The sequence below is a fragment of the Oryctolagus cuniculus genome, chromosome 16, assembly GCF_051225735.1.
Source record: "Oryctolagus cuniculus isolate XC-2025 breed Fujian yellow rabbit chromosome 16, ASM5122573v1, whole genome shotgun sequence".
Lineage (NCBI taxonomy): Eukaryota > Metazoa > Chordata > Mammalia > Lagomorpha > Leporidae > Oryctolagus > Oryctolagus cuniculus.
In genome coordinates, this window is record NC_142882.1 from 82,597,372 (window position 1) to 82,615,609 (window position 18,238).

General features: G+C 40.3%; 1 protein-coding gene across 1 annotated transcript in view; it reads left to right on the forward strand.

The window, feature by feature from the left end:
* The window catches only part of LOC149121848 (uncharacterized), a 542,783-nt gene extending 530,559 nt beyond the window's left edge, over nucleotides 1–12,224 (forward strand). The window contains exons 7-8 of the mRNA XM_089315627.1: nucleotides 11,618–11,723; nucleotides 11,923–12,224. Coding sequence (XP_089171753.1) covers nucleotides 11,618–11,723; nucleotides 11,923–11,980 — 164 coding nt within the window. The 3' untranslated portion in view covers nucleotides 11,981–12,224. The remainder of the gene's footprint in view (nucleotides 1–11,617; nucleotides 11,724–11,922) is intronic.
* Nucleotides 12,225–18,238: the final 6,014 nt, after the last annotated feature.

Below are 18,238 nucleotides of genomic sequence, written 5' to 3' on the forward strand. Positions count from 1 at the left end.
GTAGAGTTTTTCATAGCTTCTCAGTGTCTGCAGGATCCGCAAAAAATCCCTTCTTTCTTCAGGACGTTGGTGTTTTTGTTCTCTCTCTTTCTAAAGGCTTGTCACTTTTATAGATCTTCCTTTCAAAGAACTAGCTCTTTGCTGTATTGGTTTTCTTTTTTTGTATTTTCAATTTCATTGATTTTTTTTTTCTCTTTGTTACTTCCTTCCTTCTATTTGCTTCGGGTTAGTTTTGTTCTTATTTTTTGTGCCTTGAAATGGGAACTTTGGTTATTTCCTCTTTATAATTCTTCTATTTAATGCTATAAATTTCTCACTCCAAACCACTTGAAATGTGCCTTACAACTTTTGATATGCTGTATTATTTTTTACAATCAATACAATGTATATTTTGTGTTTCTCCTGAGAGTCCATCTTTATGAGTTATTTAGCAGTGTGTTACTTAGCTAAAAAAAAGTGCATTAAATGAATCTAATAAGTGCATTTACTGTGCTCTAATAGAATCTCTGAACATCAAATAATCCTGTAACCATAGCTGTCTGTCATCCTATATTAACAGACCCTAATTTTAAGCATGTGGGTGGATACCCTGCACTTTTTGTCACTTTCCTCTTTTGCGGTGACGGCTTCACCTTGTTTCACACCAATAGTCCCAAGGGAACTTCCCTACAGCCTAATCATACTGAAGCAAAATGCACTGGTCAGGTTCACAGAAAGGTTAGAAGGAAATGATGATACTTGCTAGAAGTAATCTGTGGCTTGTTATAGCCCCCTCTAGGGGTGATTTTTGTAAAATATAACGGTAATGCAACATCCCTCTGGTGACTAGATATGTTAACAGTGTATCTGAACATCTGAACTGGAGGAAGAACCAATCACAGAGGCAGACATATGTTTATTCCTGGGGAATGATGAATACCTTGGCTAGTGATTTGTGAACCTGGAAAAATATTGAAATACTAAAGAAAAGAAGCCGAGAGATTTTCAGGCAGTGAATATAGTTATTTTACTGAATGGGGAAAATGGCTCTGATTACCAGGGAGACCTTCAGTCGCAGTACCTGTTGGGGGAAAGCAGTAGTTCTGCACCCCAGTGAGTCACTGGATGTCTTTTGGTTTTCCCCTGAGTCGTGACAACTTGAGTCAGTATTTGGACAACGAAGAAGCTAGATTCCTCCGAGTTTGAATTTAACACCTAGGTCACTCTAGCAAGCAAGAGAATCGGAGGAGAAGAAACGACCAAGGAAAAGGGGAGTCTTGACTGTGTGGTGCTGGAGGGAGATGATAAAGACCAGGGTTGGCCCTGGGGCTACCTTAGCATTATAGCTGATAACACACTTCAGCAAACTGGGGCTAAGATTGTTAAAGAGGTTAAACCCGTGTTAGGGAAGATATGCTGCCATCCTTTTCTCAAGACATCCAGATACCCCAAGAGGGTACAGGCCGATCTGACAGGCACACATGGTAGATTGTACGAGACTTTGGCGGCCTTGTCGGGCTGTAGCCCTTTGCTTCCTGGAGGGTAGGGCTGTCTCTGCCTTCACGTTCCCTCGGGACACTGCCCATTGCTGCAGCCTGCTCTGGGGTAAGAACTGAAATGCTAGCCCCCACCGCTCTCACCAGTGAGGAGCACAGCAGCTTTGGCTCTGGAGTCTCATCTTGTGGGTGAGACTTAGAGGGAAGTCTTCCTCTGCACAGGCTATGATACCTCATTGCATAGATGAAATAATTCAAAATCAAAAAGCAGAAAACTCAAAAATCAAAACAGTCTGGTGCCAAGCATTTTTTAAAATTACTATTTATTTAAAAAAATTAATTTGAAAGGGACGGGGGTGGGGATTGGGAAGGGAGAGAGAGACAGAAAGAGACAGAGAGACAGAGATGAAGAGTGCTCCCATCTGCTCATTCATTCCCCCAAATGCCTGCAACAGCCAGAAGGCTGGGCCAGGCAGAACCCAGGAGCTCAGAACGCAGTCTGGTTCTCCCATGAGTGGCAGAAACTCAAGTCTTTGAGCCATCCAGCTGCCTCCCATGGGGAACATTAGCAAGAAGCTGGAATCAAGAGTGGCACCAGTGCACTCTGATACAGAATGTGGGCATCCAAGTGGTGGCTTCACTGCTGGGCCAAACATCCGCCCTCCTGGTCCCAAGCGTTTTGTTTAAGAAATACTCAACCCGGCCACCTTTTCTCATGTTCTGTTTTCCAGGCAACCTTGAGTAAAGCATTAAATAATAATAAAAAATAATGGGAAGTACAAAGAAATTCAGGGTAATGAACTTTCAAACAAAAAATACACATTGTGTTCCCCATCAATACTGAGAGTGTGTTTTATGGGAGCCAACAGAAATAGAGACAAAATCCTTGAATAAGTCACTGATCTACAATATAATGACAAATAATGCTCAAGAGTTGAATATGCTCTGTAAAGTGGCTAACACTGGGGAATTCTGGAATTCTTAAATGACAGGAAATACCTTGTCTTAATGCATTGGTTAAAATTATGACGCCTGATGCTTAGTGATAGTCCAGAAAGTTACAATTTATTCTGTGGAGAATGGGAAAAAATGTAGAGTTTCCTAGGTGCTGGAGTCCCTGTGAGGCTCTAGTGAGACAAACATTCTGGCCATCAAAAATGTCTGTCTGCACATGTGTGCACACCTGTACATGATATAGTATGATTTCTAACACAAGTATGTAGGGGACTTGGATCAGAGAATGAATTAGTTCTACACAGGGATAGCAAGAATAAGTGAAATGTATTTTGAAACTAGAAAAAATTCTAAGTACAGGGAGTCATACCGTTTGCCTCGGGAATGTATAATTCCTGGCAAGAGAATCATTATTAAGCGTGAGACCATGAAACTTGGAGGAAGATGTGAGGCTGAAGTTTGGCTCTTTGTGTCCTAGAGCGTGAGCTGAGTGGAGTGATGAGAGCTGAGCTACAACAGGTAGTGCAGGGCAGATTGGCAGAGTGCATGGGATATTTGGGCTTTATAAGGGTATTAACTTGCCCGTTGGAAAATTAGAGTGCTGAGGTCTAATGTTCAATATATAAAAGAGGACAAGTTATTGAGGACTATTTATGCCAGGAAAGGGTCTGTACCTCCTTCCTAGGAACTGTGGAGGAGTCTTGAGCAGTGGACTGTAACATAAATTTCATTTTAGGAAAATCATTAGGGCAGTTACACTGAAGATGGAATTGATTTTAGGAGGAGGGGCCAAAACCGAAGATAATAAACCATTTTAAACTTTGTTTATCAAATATGAAAGTTTAGCAATGAAAAGACAAAGAAAGGAACAGCTAAGAGAGGTGTTAGGCAGAAATATGCCTTGGTTTTGCTACTTAGATGCAAAGGAAAATTCTTTTTTTTTTTACAGGCAGAGTGGATAGTGAGAGAGAGAGACAGAGAGAAAGTCTTCCTTTGCCATTGGTTCACCCTCCAATGGCCGCTGCAGCTGGCGCACTGCGCTGATCTGAAGGCAGGAGCCAGGTGCTTCTCCTGGTCTCCCATGGGGTGCAGGGCCCAAGCACTTGGGCCATCCTCCACTGCACTCCCTGGCCACAGCAGAGAGCTGGCCTGGAAGAGGGGCAACCGGGACAGAATCCGGCGCCCCAACCGAGACTAGAACCCCGTGTGCTGGCGCCGCAAGGCGGAGGATTAGCCTAGTGAGCCGCGGCGCCGGCCGAGGAAAATTCTTAATAAAATGATATCATCATCAAAAATTACAGGGTTTGCTTTATGTTAGAATGCACCAGGACACACAGAGGGCACTCAAAAATATTAATAATTTGACTCTCCTACATGTAGCCTTTAACTTGTAAACTATGTGAATAATATAAAGCACTGTTTTTGGTAACTCTGAGGGACTTTTATCATAATATACAATGCTAGGCTATGCTAATGTGGCACCATGGTTTTCAAATTTGGGTTCATCTTGGCAATGCTAGCTATGCTACTCGATGTATTCAGCATAGTGTTTGTTCAAATTCCACTGGAACAGTAAGTTAAAAACTTAATATTGTGCCTTTTGAGTTTGAAGCTATAGCAAAGCTATTGAAACATTAAATCCCAAAGCCCTAGGATACATTTATGGTGTGTATCTTACAATTTTTCTCCTAAGCCAAAGCATCATTTTGGATTAGTCTAAACCACTGTGTACCCACTATGTCTTATTGGAATTGTGATTTGTGTTTAAATCAGCTGTCCTTTCTTTCTTACTTCCTTTTTTATTTCTCTGATTTAACATCTCATTAGCCAGGTCACTCACTGGTGTTCCCACTAAACCTTTCATTTAAATTTACCAAACAATAAGGTTGCTATGAAAACATGAGATACAATAAAGCATCCTCACTGGGTGGGTAGCACTGCTTAATTGTGCAGAGCCTGAATTCAGTCTCCTTGAAGGTGCTTCTGTCCTGGGACCAAAGCTTGCTATCACTGCCAAGTAAATTATGTCTGTGTCTCTAGCATTGAAAATGCTAAGGAGGCAGTTCATTCATTTTTGATCATTTTTTTTCTGAAAAGCATGTGACCTTGACTGAGAACAAACTGATGGTTTTCTACAAAGTAAGTCTCTGGGAGATGAAGGTGTCCCATGGAGTTACTGGGGATGACAGTCACCACTGGGAGCTTAGCCTTCTCCTAACTGGTGTTAGCTCTGACAAGAAGGCCAGATACTCGTAATGTAGGATGCACTACGGTGAGGTTGTAATACCCATGTTGTAGCCTGTTCCAGCCACAGAGTAATTGGTTAGCACACCACTGTTCTCACTGACTCACAGAAATTTACTGAAGGTCGACTCTGAGTTAGTTAACCACTCCATGTTCCTTGTGGTAGGCATCCCAGAGGCAATGGGAGATTTTCAGGAGGAGCATGAATCACAGGTTTTTAGGCATTACAAAATAAGTTTCAACTCAAGTATTCCTAGAGACTTCTGGTAAGCAATATTTTGCTAGATACTAACCTGGAATCATTAAGTATAAATTGTCATATCTATGTTTTTTTAAAAGTAGCCTATCTGTTGGATTAACACACAGGAACAGCTAAAATGTAGGTGGAATTTGTTTAATGTCCATTTCTTTTTCTCTACTTGAAATTCAGAGCCAGAGGGAAAGGGAGAGGGGAATAAAATATCTTCCACCTGCTAGATCTCTCTCCGTATGCTCAGCACACCCAGGGCTGAACCAGGCCAAAACCAGGAGCCCTGAATTCTATCTAGATCCCCACATGGGTGGCTGGGCCCATACACTTGAACCATCATCTGTTGCCTCCCAGGATTCATTAACAGGAAGCTGGATAGGAAGTGGAGTAGCTGGGACTTGAACTGGCCCTCTGATATAGGATGCAGGCATCCCAAGTGGTGGCTTCATTGCTATAACACATCTGCCCCTGTAGAATTTAGAAATAATGGATCCCATTGCCATCAAAGAAGGAGGTTCCTTTCTCTGAAGGGAGGAGAAGACTTCCACTTTGACTATGACCTTGTCTAAACAAGATCACAGTTGGTGAACTCAACAGGCTTCCATAGCCTTGGCAGCTCATGACAAGAGCCTTGGGTGATTACTGACATCATAAACAAGAGTGTCAATTGTTAAATCAACAACAGGAGTCACTGTGCACCTGCTCCCCATGTAGGATCTCTGACCTTAATGTATTGTACTATGCGAATTAATGGTAAAACTACTACTCAAACAGTACTTTCTACTTTGTGTTTCTGTGTGGGTGCCAACTGTTGAAATCTTTACTTAGTATATACTAAGTTGATCTTCTGTATTTAAAGCTAATCAAAAATGAATCTTAATTCAGAATGGGATGGGAGAGGGAGTAGGAGATGGATGGTTTGGGGGTGGGAGGGTGGTTATGTGGGGAAGAAACTCTATAACCCAAAAATTGCATTTTTGAAATTTATATTTATTAAATAAAATCTTTCTATTAAAAAAAAAGAAATCATGATCCCCTTATCTCTCCTTGGTGAGGGAACCTCATGATTTAAGCTACTTTGAAGGTATGAGTAACTCCATCCTCTTTTATTCCCAATTTTGAAAACAGTTCATCAGAATTTTTTATATTAAATTATTATCACCTTGTTTTGGGAAAATGTAAACCCTGTTTACATTTTAGCTTTTTTTGTTTATATTTAATGTCAAGATTATAGTTAACATCAAGAAATATGATTTATGTGTGTGTGTATATGTGTGTTTATTGCTGAATGACTATTAATCCTTCTCTGGGTTTAAAAAAGTAAGATGAAAAAAGCAATCAAAGGTGATCTTTTTGCTTGTATTATTAAAATGCCTTTGTATAGATTCAGCATAACTAATTACAGTTGGCACTGGATACAGAATAAGTTTTCCTTGTAATCAGGGAGAATTCTGCTGTAATAACAAGAAACACTGGTGTTCCTACGAAGAGGAAATTTGTGTTTTTGAAGTGACAAATCATGGAACAAAATCTTGTGCACTGGATTAGTATTTGGTTTTCCTAAGTCTACAACAATAGTCCTACTATAGTGAGTCAGCAGAAAATCTCAGGACCCACACTCATATGTGAGTGTATGTGGTCTGTTCCATATACAGACGGAATGAGAAAAAAGTATTGAAGTAGAAAAAAACAGATTGCTTTTCCTTAAGTGAATTATTGGTGAAACACTTCTGGAGCAGTAGAGTTACATCCTACAAAATATCTGTTGCCCTAACTTTTTACCTAGGATAATAGTAACTGCTAATAAATCTATTCAGCATACAAATTAATTTTCTTGGTTATGAGAAAGAGATCTTGGTTTCTAGGACAAAGCCAACTACATATTTTATAACATATCCTATAACATACTGGGTTCTCCACATTGTAACTCACTGTGTATTTAATTATATTTCACTCGGGTTTATGAAAGCATAATTAAAATATATGCTATTAGCATTCTTAATGCTCAACATGTCACTGTAGGTTAAGATGTAAAGGAAGCTAAGTCAGCAGTAAAATTTTATTTCAAGTGCATCTTCTGACTTGTTTCATGCAGTTGCTGTATCTACACCTAGGAGACAAGGACAGCTAAGAGTAGGAGTGGGAATTAGGAGGGTCAACCCAAGTCATCATCTCTGTTGGCAAAATGCAGCTGGAGACATAAAGCTTGGACCATACACACTGACAACTGGCTAGTGATGTAGCTACATTATTGCCTATAAAGAGTCTCATATGTACTTTTTTATCAGTCCAGCAAAAGACTTTTAATTTAAGAAAGGTTATGTTGCAAAGTCATTTTCAGAATGGAGCTGTAAAAACGTATAGGACAGCCGGCGCCGCAGCTCACTAGGCTAATCCTCCGCCTTGCGGCACCGGCACACCGGGTTCTAGTCCCGTTCAGGGTGCCGGATTCTGTCCCGTTGCCCCTCTTCCAGGCCAGCTCTCTGCTGTGGCCCGGGAATGCAGTGGAGGATGGCCCAAGTGTTTGGGCCCTGTACCCATATGGGAGACCAGGAGAAGCACCTGGCTCCTGGCTTCGGATCAGTGTGGTGCGCTGGCCCCGGCGGCCATTGGAGTGAACCAATGGAAAAGGAAGACCTTTCTCTCTCTCTCTCACTGTCCACTCTGCCTCTCAAAAAAAAAAAAAAAAAAAGTACAGGACCATAAGAGCCATTTAAATCCTGCAGCCACACATGGTGGATGCAGGAACAGCGCACTGTAGCTTTTGAGGAGATGGAAGGATAACTTACAACACTTCTTTACCAACCTCCTTGTTTACAAGGAGCCACAGTGCCAGCTCTCCCCTCATAAGCAGAGCCCTTTCTCCTACATTCGGTAGGAAGGTCTTTCTGAAATCCTACCCAACTACTCTTCTCTTTGCAAGATTCTACAATTTTTTAAAAATCTCTATAGACCAAGCTTCATGGTGGTCATAAGCAAAGAGGAGATCTTACACATAAAACTGGGTTATGTGTAGCCTGCAAATTGTCCATGTACATAGATCAAGTCATCCGCTAGGGAGCAATAGAAAATCCTGAGCAATAGCCTCCGAGATTTAGTCAAAGATTTAGCTGGCTCTGGTCTGAAGAGTTCTGCTGGAGGTTTCAGATACATAGGATACATCCAACAAGAGATTTGCAGATTCAGTGACAATCATAAGAGGTAGCATGAACAATACACTGAAATACAGGTAGAGCAATAGACTTGTTTGCAACATTGTTAGTTATCTTAGTTCAGAACAGGGTTACTTTTTTAAAAATGTAGGAATTTGCAATAAAAATGATGCTTTGAAACTTTGGTAGTATTAATCAAATTAGCTCATGAAAATGACTTGTCAGTTACGGCATGACTTATGCACTTCAGTTGTTACAAAGGCATATGACATGATCAGGATGTAATAGCCCAGTGGTTGACTATCTATTTACTAAGTAGCCCTAACTGTATACTGTAGCTTGGGTTCCATCCCAGAGATGGGAATACGATTAGTCTGGGATACAGCTGGACATTAGCCTTCCGGATCATTCTGATGTGCCACTAAAGATGAGGACCCTGTTCTTAGTAGGTAGCATGTCTGAAGTAATCTACCAATGTTATTTCTAATCCCTATAATGACTATGAAGAATGGTTAACCTCACTTTTAAAATGAGAGTTTAAAAATGAGAGGAGTTAAAAAATTCCCAAGTGCATCTGGTGGCGTGTTAGTGTTAGGTTTTCCTCACTTTAATTGAAATGTCTGAGAGCAACTTCTTAGGAAGGAAGAATGTGTATTGGTTTGTGGTTTTGGAGCATCATGCGCCAAGACTGGTGTCTGTCTGCATTCGTCTGCTGTCTGATGGAGGAGCACGTGCGGAGGCAAGCCAGAAAGCAGAGGGAAGGAGGAAGCACCCTTTATCCACCTTCCATGTGGTGCATCTTAGTAAAACCAACGAATCTTGATATGAATGGAATGGGAAAGGGAGCGGGAGATGGGAGGGGTATGAGTGGGAGGGAAATTATGGGGGGGGGCATTGTAATCCATTAACTGTACTTTGAAAATTTATATTTACTAAATAAAAAATTTAAAAAAAATAAGTGGACTAACATTCTAGTGGCTTTGAAAGACCAAATGCAGCTTGTCAGGCTGTGAATTCTGGAGCTCAGAAACCAGTGTAGTTCATATTCACTTGAAAGCAATTCTGTATGCCTATCTGCCAGGAACTCTTAGTGCAATGCAAGGTGCTAATTAAGAGTTCACAAATTTTGATTTTGCTGTGATTGGGTGAGTGGTAGATAAGAGAAGGGAATCTGTTCAGGTTAGCTATCATTAATTAACATTGAAATCTATTATAATAGTATGTCAATCACATCATTCCATGATTCTTATATTTGCTCCTTAGAGTTGGAGGTATATGCCTTACTAAAGAAGGAATGCTGGGTTCTGTTTCAATTGTGTTTTACTGTGGGTTGTGTTTAAATTGTGTTTGTCAAACTCACTTTGAATGGAATTTGAGGCGCTACAAATATCTGTAAAATTGTATACGCACTAGGTTTCCCAATTCCGTGTTCTGTAATGATCTTTGTCAGTTTACAAGAAGAAGCCAAACAGCAAGAGAAATGATTGTTTGCTATTTTAATGGCAGCATGCCTGTTGTGACTTGACTCCGTACGAGTTAATTATAATTGAATTAATCCTGGAAGTCCTTAGTGTAGCTTCACAAAACTGCTATCTACTATTTCAAATATGTCACTGCTCTAGTGATGAGTGAAATAATTTCACATGGCATTTGGCACTGACTTTACTTTCGAACAGCTAAAATAAGTTCACTGCTCCATTTTGTTACATTTATATGATAAAAAGGAGAGAAGCATATACAAAAATAGATTCCCCCAAAGGAAACACCCCCTCCACGGGGAGGGGAGGGGAGAAAGAGAGAAAGGAGGGGGAGATAGACTGTTGTGTGTTTTCTGGGGCAAAAACTTCCTGCATACAAATTTTGGCGAATATCCTTCAATATTTAGAGACAGCGAGATGTTGCAAAATCAGATGGCAGTTCCAGTTCTTCACACTTATTGCATCTGGGAGACAGGTTTGAATTAATTGTGACTGCTGTGAAATAAATCTTTGGAATAAAACAAAATTGACTGTGTCTGTGTTTTTACAAAGGCCTTTCCAGAATGATATTTGACATTTTCCCCTTCTCCCAGGGGTGAAGATTTACTGCTGACTATCGCTGCTATTTAATGAAACTTAGAGCTTTCAATGGAGAAGCTAATTACTCTATTGTTTCAAGACATTTTCATTTTGTCTCCCATTGCACTCTGCTTCTCCCTATTAGATCCCTTACAGCCAGTGAGGAATATTTATTTCTATGGAACAGAAGCAGGTTCTGGCCATAGGTATACCGTAAGCGTGCAAAGATAAGTAACTGAGAAGACTATTTATTTCTCAAAACATTGTACTCCGTTTTTAACCAAAAAGAAGCTGAGGTAAAGCCCAGGGAAACAAGTGAATGGCATGGGAGTTCATCTCCCTGGGTGTCCAGATGACTGTTTAACAAGCAGAAACTAAATATGGCCTGTGTTTCTCTGAGCTAACAATTGATGTTCTAATTCTGGCTCCTCATTGTAGAAGAAACAAGAGAACCCAGCTGGAGCCCAGCATGTAACTGGACCTAAGTCACAGCTTCTGCCTGTAATTATGTCCCTGAAGTCAGACAGACGGTTGAAGCTGGGAGCAAGCCCATGTTGCTGTCTTCTTTAGTGCAGGCTTATATTCTTAGAAAGTTTTTAATTTTCTAGGATAGAATACTTTTTTTCCTATTTTTTAAGATTTTTTAAAATTTATTTGAGAGAGTGAGTTACAGACAGAAAGTCTTCCATCTGCTGGTTCATTCCCCAAATGGCTACAATGGCTGGAGCTGGGCCAGTCAGAAGCCAGGAGCCAGAAGCTTTTTCCATGCATACAGGGGCCCGAAGACTTGAGCCATCTTCTTCTGCTTTCCCAGGCCATGAGCAGAGAGACGGATAGGAAGAGGAGCAGCCAGGACATCAACCAGTGCCCATGTGGGATGCCCACACCACAAGCAGAGGGTTAGCCTACTACACCACAGCACTGGCCCCAGTATATATATGCTTTTCACTGTGGCACATCAGACTGTAAAAGTACAATAATAAATTGTAATCATAAGTGAGGAATATGATGAACAAAATAAAACATTGAATGAGCAAAAGCGAAATACATTATTTTGGGGGGAAGAAATGACTTAGTTAATATCTAAATAATAGAGATTAGGACACTGTACTGAGAACTGATGCTTGGAGTGGCGTGCTGGAGGCTTTGGGTATGAGCAAGAGGGTCCTCAAGCTAACAATGAATTGTATTGAATGGATTGCCCTGGAAACACGGGTAGCCAGCGCTCACCAGCAGGCATTTCACACTCAATCCCTTGAGAGTTCTATAGAAAGACTCTGATGCAACCCCAGAAAGAGAGTTCCTCCGTATTGTTTATAAATTCCAGAAATGGAAAAAAAGTTTTACAGTACCAAATGGGAAACAAACATAGGGGAGTAGACAAGCTGGGGTTGGGAGGAAGGAGAGGGAGAGACGGAGAGATCTTTGTGTGGACTAAAATACAAGCAAGGGATTGACATGTTTCCTGTCTGGTTTCTGTTGTAGTTCTTGCTCTTGCTTCAATACCCAGTGAGTGCTCATTAAGAAATAATCATGTTGTTTTCCTCGCTGTGAAGTTCAGAATTCTAACTTCTGGGAAGGAAAAAACCAGGTGAGAAGCTGACCTTCAAACAAATGCTCTAAGGAAGGAATAAGTCTGGAGCCTTTATGTGTTATTAGCGAACATTCCCTCCTGAGCAGGTTTGTCAAGGCTGGTTGCATCATGAATAAGGACAGAAATTATTATTTCTTCAGTTGGAATGGTGCATTTATGTATAGAATGAGTTTACACATACATTTTATCATTTCAGACTCAAAAATGGTGAGAAGAAGACATCAGTACCAACATCAGCACCCCTAATGGCTTAGGCCACTGTTGTTTAATGAAGAGATACTAGAAAGAGGAATGAATACCTTAGTGTTAAAGCCGAATATTATCCAGAAGGAATGGTATGATTCCCTAAGTTTAAAGAGAATCTAAGAATCTAATCTCTTCTTACTAAGTATAATCAGGAATGTCTCAACTTTAATCCACTTTATATCACAGCATATTTCAGTACATAGTACATGAGCACACTAACCTAAAGTGAAATATTATAACTTAAATCCTTGCTTATTCTGAGAGTTTGTTAGATCAGTGGACTTACAGTCTTATTTTTATATTCTAAAAATCCTTGCAAAGAGCATTTTGATTGACCCTAAAAATATTTAATTTCTAAATCCTATTTGATGAAAAAAATTAGCAAAATATGGTCGTTATACTCTAAATTAAGTCATGTATGTTGACAGCAACGTGGCCTGGGCTGACTGATTGCCTGTTTATGCTTTTAACAATCTACACTATATAAAGTCTTTCTATAGACTTAAAATTTATGGGACATTACTCTTTATGTTCCATACTTTCACACGAGTGGCTTTCATTAGTGAAAAGAATCCTTTGTTCATAAACTCGAATGCTATATAAGGTTTTGTGTTTGATGTGCTCATATTGAAATTTGAAATGTGTGTGTAGTTTTTCCGTATTATTAATTTTCCATAAACTTTTTGAAGACTCCTCATACTTAAAAAGTGGTTTGCTGGCTACTTGAATTCTACCTTGAAAACAGTTAGAAAATGTTCACAATTTTGACTTGAATGTTATATTAAGCAGGCTTCAAAATAAAAAAAGAATTGAGGTAGATTCAAACAGTATTAAAGTTTCTTAGAAGGATCAATTTAATCACTGAATCAGAAAAATTGGGGGCTGATAATATAATTATAAAGGTCCAGCAAAAGATATAGAAAAGAAGATTTATGAATGAGTCATTTTCATATAATTGTATCATCTATTAAGGATATAACCATTTGCCAACCAGGAAATTAAAAATATACATAGATGTTAACAGTGTGTCAAATGTGTGTTCTTGGATTTTCAGTGTAGCCTATATTACCCTTTAAAACTCGAGCCCAAGGTAATTGATTCACTTCGTTATCCCTCAGATTTACCTATCAACAAATGGTTTCAATTAAAGATATGCCACCTCTATAGGGATATAAATAAGTGAAACCGTATATGGAACTTTGTGGGGCTGGAAAAATGATATAAGTGAGATGAAAGGATCTAAAATCTGCTGCTAACAAATGAGCAGAAATTTAAGACTTTGGCCTATGAATTAGGAGCTCGTGCCAAGCATAAACCATTTGTGCTCTGTTTAGATCCTTTGGATCTCATAAAATCAAGCACTTTATTCTTCTGTAGGTAGGGCTGGCATAAATTAAGTCTCCTTTTCTTTCTGCCCACCTATTCAAATCAGAGTCTTAGGTTGCTTAGAATAAAATGACCTTTTTCTCCAGTAATCATTCAAGCTGACTCAAAGAGAAAGTAAAGACTAGAGAGAAAAGAGGAGCTAACCTTGACATTCTCCTGTGTGCACAGACCCTGAGGTATCCTCTCCAGGTGGTGTGACCTGGAGGGCTGGGCTGAGTATGTATAGAATGTATGTAGTAAAGGGACACTGTTGCAATGCAAACCTGAGATACCTGAGGGGTCCACTTCTCCGTTACGTTTGCAGGTTGAGTTATTCTGGCCAGGACACCTGCTCATTGACTAGAAGGTTATTGAGACTATGATCAGCTTTCTAGGCTTCAGGGAAGAAAGTCTGAGCAGTGTAAATGTCTGAGGGCCATTCTGGAAGAACTTTAGTCTGTAAGTGTGAACTCATGCATTTGTCAAAACCTCTTAAATACCCACTTATGATCTCAGCCTTTTACTGTTTGCTGGTTGTTCCCATCAGTGCAAAGATTGCTCTAGAGGAAGTCAAGCATGCGAGTATACTTTGTTCAAGAGCGTTTCCCCTGAAGAGAGAAGCCAGCACTGATTCTGAGTTTTCCTTGAAGAGGAGGTGGAAATTTTTAAAAACTATTTCTTAAGTTGAATATATTTCCTGTATTACATAATACAGGTTTAGGGGCATAGGGATACTTCCCACTCTACCATCCATGCATACTAAACTGATCTTCTGTAAAAAAAAAAAAAAAGAAATTATCAATTCCCAACTTGACTCTCACTGGGATTAAACATGACAATAGGTCTGATCTGATTTCATCATCATTTAAAAAAAAATCATCTATTATTTTTCACTTTATGTTTCTGTGTGGGAGCAAACTGTTGAAATCCTTACTTAATGTATACTAAGCTGATCTTCTGTATATTAAGATAATCGAAAATGAATCTTGATGTGAATGGAAGGGGAGAGGGAGTGGGAAAGGGGAGGGTTGTGGGTGGGAGGGACGGTATGGGGGGGAAGCTATTGTAATCCATAAGTCGTACTTTGGAAATTTATATTCATTAAATAAAAGTAAAAAAAAAAATTACATTGATCTACTTTCAGTTTTTTTATATATACTGTGGGGAGCAACTCGGACTAGACTAAGTTACTGGAATTAAGACTTATTCTATGCATCTGCTCTCCCACAATATTGCGCTGAGAAGGGAGAAACAGCTTCTGCACAGCTGCCTCCAGTTCAACCAATAAACAGCAGGACCTGCTCCTGATTGGAGGAGAGCAGCGTACTCGGCGTGTGGGTAGCAGAGTTGGGATTGGCAGAAGAGGACTATAAAGGAGGAGAGAGACAACATGCACGAGGAACATCTAAGGGGAACATCTATTTGAAGGAACACCTGTGCAGCCCCCGAGAGAGCCGGCTGGCGGTGTGCCGCTCCCCCGCGGAAGTGGGGAATGTGGCAGGGGGAACCGCCCTTCCACGGAGGTGGAAGGGTCAGTAGCCAACCCGGGAAGAACCAGCAGCAAACCCGGGGAGGGCCGAGCAGACGAAAGAACAGCGCAGGGTCCTGTGTCGTTCCTCCACGAAGACGGGGAGCGACAATATACTAATGAGATTAACCCTACACTAAAAGTTTAACAAATAAGAAAAAAACACTGTTCCTCAACAACAGAGACAAAGGCATCAGTCATCAAATCAAAATGTCATCATCAGCCAGAGCCGTGGCTCACTTGGCTAATCATCCGCCAGCAGTGCCAGCACCCCGGGGTTCTAGTCCTGGTTGGAGCGCCAGATTCTGTTCCGGTTGCTCCTCTTCCAGTCCAGCTCTCTGCTGTGGCCTGAGAAGGCAGTGGATGATGGCCCAAGTCCTTGGGCCCTGCACCAACATGGGACACCAGGAGGAAGCACCTGGTTCCTGGCTTCTTTGGATCGGTGCAGCACTGGCCGCAGAGGCCATTTGAGGGGTGAACCAATGGAAAAGGAAGACCTTTCTCTCTGTCTCTCTGTCTAACTCTGCCTGTCAAAAAAAAGTCATCATCAAAGTGTCAATTTCACTCCTATATATTATATTTTTTGTACTCTATTAGTTACCACAGATCAGGGAAAACATGATATTTATATTTTTGTGACTGGCTTATTTCACTAAAGGTTTTCAGTTGTATCCATTTTGTTGCAAACGACAGGATTTCATTCATTGTTTGGCTAAGTAGCATTCCATAGGGTGTGTGTGTGTGTGTATGTGTAACACATTTTCTTTATTTAGTCATTGGTTTATGGAGATGTAGTTTAACTCCATATCTGAGCTATTGTGAATTGAACTGCAATAAACATGGGAGTACAGAAAACTCTTTCCTATGCTGATCTCATTTCATAGGGTTGGAGGCAGGCCATCTGTGTTTGTTAATTTGGCTTGACCCAAAGGAAAAACAAATGTGACAATGGTCACCTGAGTGCTGTGGTTACAGATGTCTGTGGGAGGACATGAGGTCAGAAATTCATCAGCTCATTGGGAAATGAGTTGTTGGTCTCCACTCAGTGCCTGCTGTAGGCAGTGGATAAGCAGTGGTGAACAAAACAAATGGGTTCCTCTTTCTCATAAAACTAACATTCTGGTGGAGAGAAAAATGGATTATAAATAAATATAAAAATTACAAAATCTGTCAGCATTGTTATGTACATGGAAATATGATAGGCAGTGACAAATCTGGGAGCAGGTAATTACAGGGATATCTTCCTTCAAGGTAAAAAAGGGCTGAGCCATATCTGAATGAAAAATATGGATTTAGGGCATTTGCACGGAGAAAAATGTGCAAATGCTCTGAAGAAAGAAGCGTGGCTGTGTATAGAATAGAAATAGTTTGGAGTCAGTCAACAAGTCAAATGTGGTATAAAAAGTTTATTTTGGTGTAAATTAATCTGAGAGTGTGTTGGATGAAGGTATGAACTGAAAAGTTAGTAGAAATAGACAAACTGATCTTGAAACACAAGAGAAATAATTCTATTTGGGGTGTGTTAAAGTTTGCTATGACCATTTCATACTCTAAGCCATGTTGAGTGGGAATTAGGCAAAGTGGGAACTCTGGGAGATGGATTAAATGCCACAGTTGATACTGTTCAACCTGTCCAGCTGATACCTGACAACAAGGACATTTGTGTGAATGGTTGTTGTGTCTCCCCATTGCTACTCCCATAAAATGAAATCAAGGATCAAATGTGGTGGTGGAATGAGAAGGCCATGCCAAGATGGCCACTGGCAAGCGAGCATCAGTTACTCAGGAATGGCCTTGAAACCCACCTGGCAACGGAGCCTGCCTGGCAACCGGCTGTGATTGGATGGCTTCAGATACTGCCTGGCAACAGGCTGTGATTGGTTAGGGCATAAACCACCCCTTGACCAGATTGGCTGTCTTGGCTATGTAAGCTGTTGTACCAACTGAAATAAACAAGTCTACAGGCTGCTTGCCTCTGGCCTGCTTTCACCCAACTCCCGGGAGCTGTGTGGTGACTCCACGCCTCCTGCCCCCACCACACTCCTCCTCTCAGAACAAATTCACCGCAACAAGATGTCTTAGGGTTTTATTGTATTGAGAACACTCTTACGAGTTTGTGTTGTGCGTGTGTGTGTGTGGAGGTGGGGATGGGGGCCACGTGGATGGGAGACTCAGTTCTTCATGAGGATGCAGATTCAAACATTACACACAACACTCAGGAGTCCATTCTCATAAACAAGAGGATTTCAAAAAGTTCTTATGATGTGCAGAAAAAAGTGTGCATAAATTTCAGAGTTTCTTGCACCAAAATAAACATCTTTTAATTTCAGTTTCCATCAACTTTTTAAGAACCACCAAGTATTATTAGCATAAAACCCAAATTGCTGTTAGCCCTGTTTCAAAGACTTCCCAGACTTTTACATCTGCTTTGTAAGGCAGTCTTAAACGGACACACACCACTATGAAATTCTAATAAAAGATTTAAAGATTACTTTCTTTTACTTTTTTTTTAGGTTAGATTCTACTATTTTTCCCTCTTTTTCTAATGAAATAAAAAGTCAAATTAAGCAGCAAGTCTAGCATAATTATGTATCATTCTTCTTGTCCAGTTTCTGGGTGCTGGAACTTTTGAAAACTTGTAGTTAAGTGATGATTTTTTTGTTTGTTTGTTTGTTTCTTTAGTCAAGAATCTCTTAACAGTTCTACTCAGAAGTTCCTGTACCCCTGGTTTTTAAGTTTGGGTCCTACACAGGATGCATCATGTTCCTGGTAAGACACTCTCCTGGGTTTCTCCAGATGGTTGCATCTGGTTATGAACCATTCAAAACTAAATATGGTAAGTAAGTGGTAATTAAATGTTATGCGCAATTCATTGTACATCTTCATTTTGAAACATTAAGCAACAAAACATTGTGCTTCCTCAGAGGAACTTGCCATCTGCATTATGTGCCTCAAGTTGGGAAACAGTGACTGTAAAAGGTAATGTGATGATAATGAAAATGAGGGCTGTGATAGACCTAATAAATTACCCAAATCATCTTCTGGCTTTGCTGCATTGCTGCTTATACCATCATCTTCAGAACTCAGGAGCCCAGGAAAGAAAGTGACTGAGAGTGACCAGGGACTGCGCAGCCATAAAACAGTCTCTCATTCAAGATTTTCTGCTTTGCATCTTTTGTTCTGCCTTTCATTCCTTTGACTCTATCTCCATGCAATTTCCCTCCATCACTTCTTTCTTTTTCCGGAAACACAAAACTGCTCATGTCATTGAGAAGTGTATGGGGTGGTGCAATTATTATTGCTTTATTTTTCTCCTTTACTTGAAGTCTTGGTTCTGTGTTGGTAATGATTCTACAGGTACGCATTTCTGTTC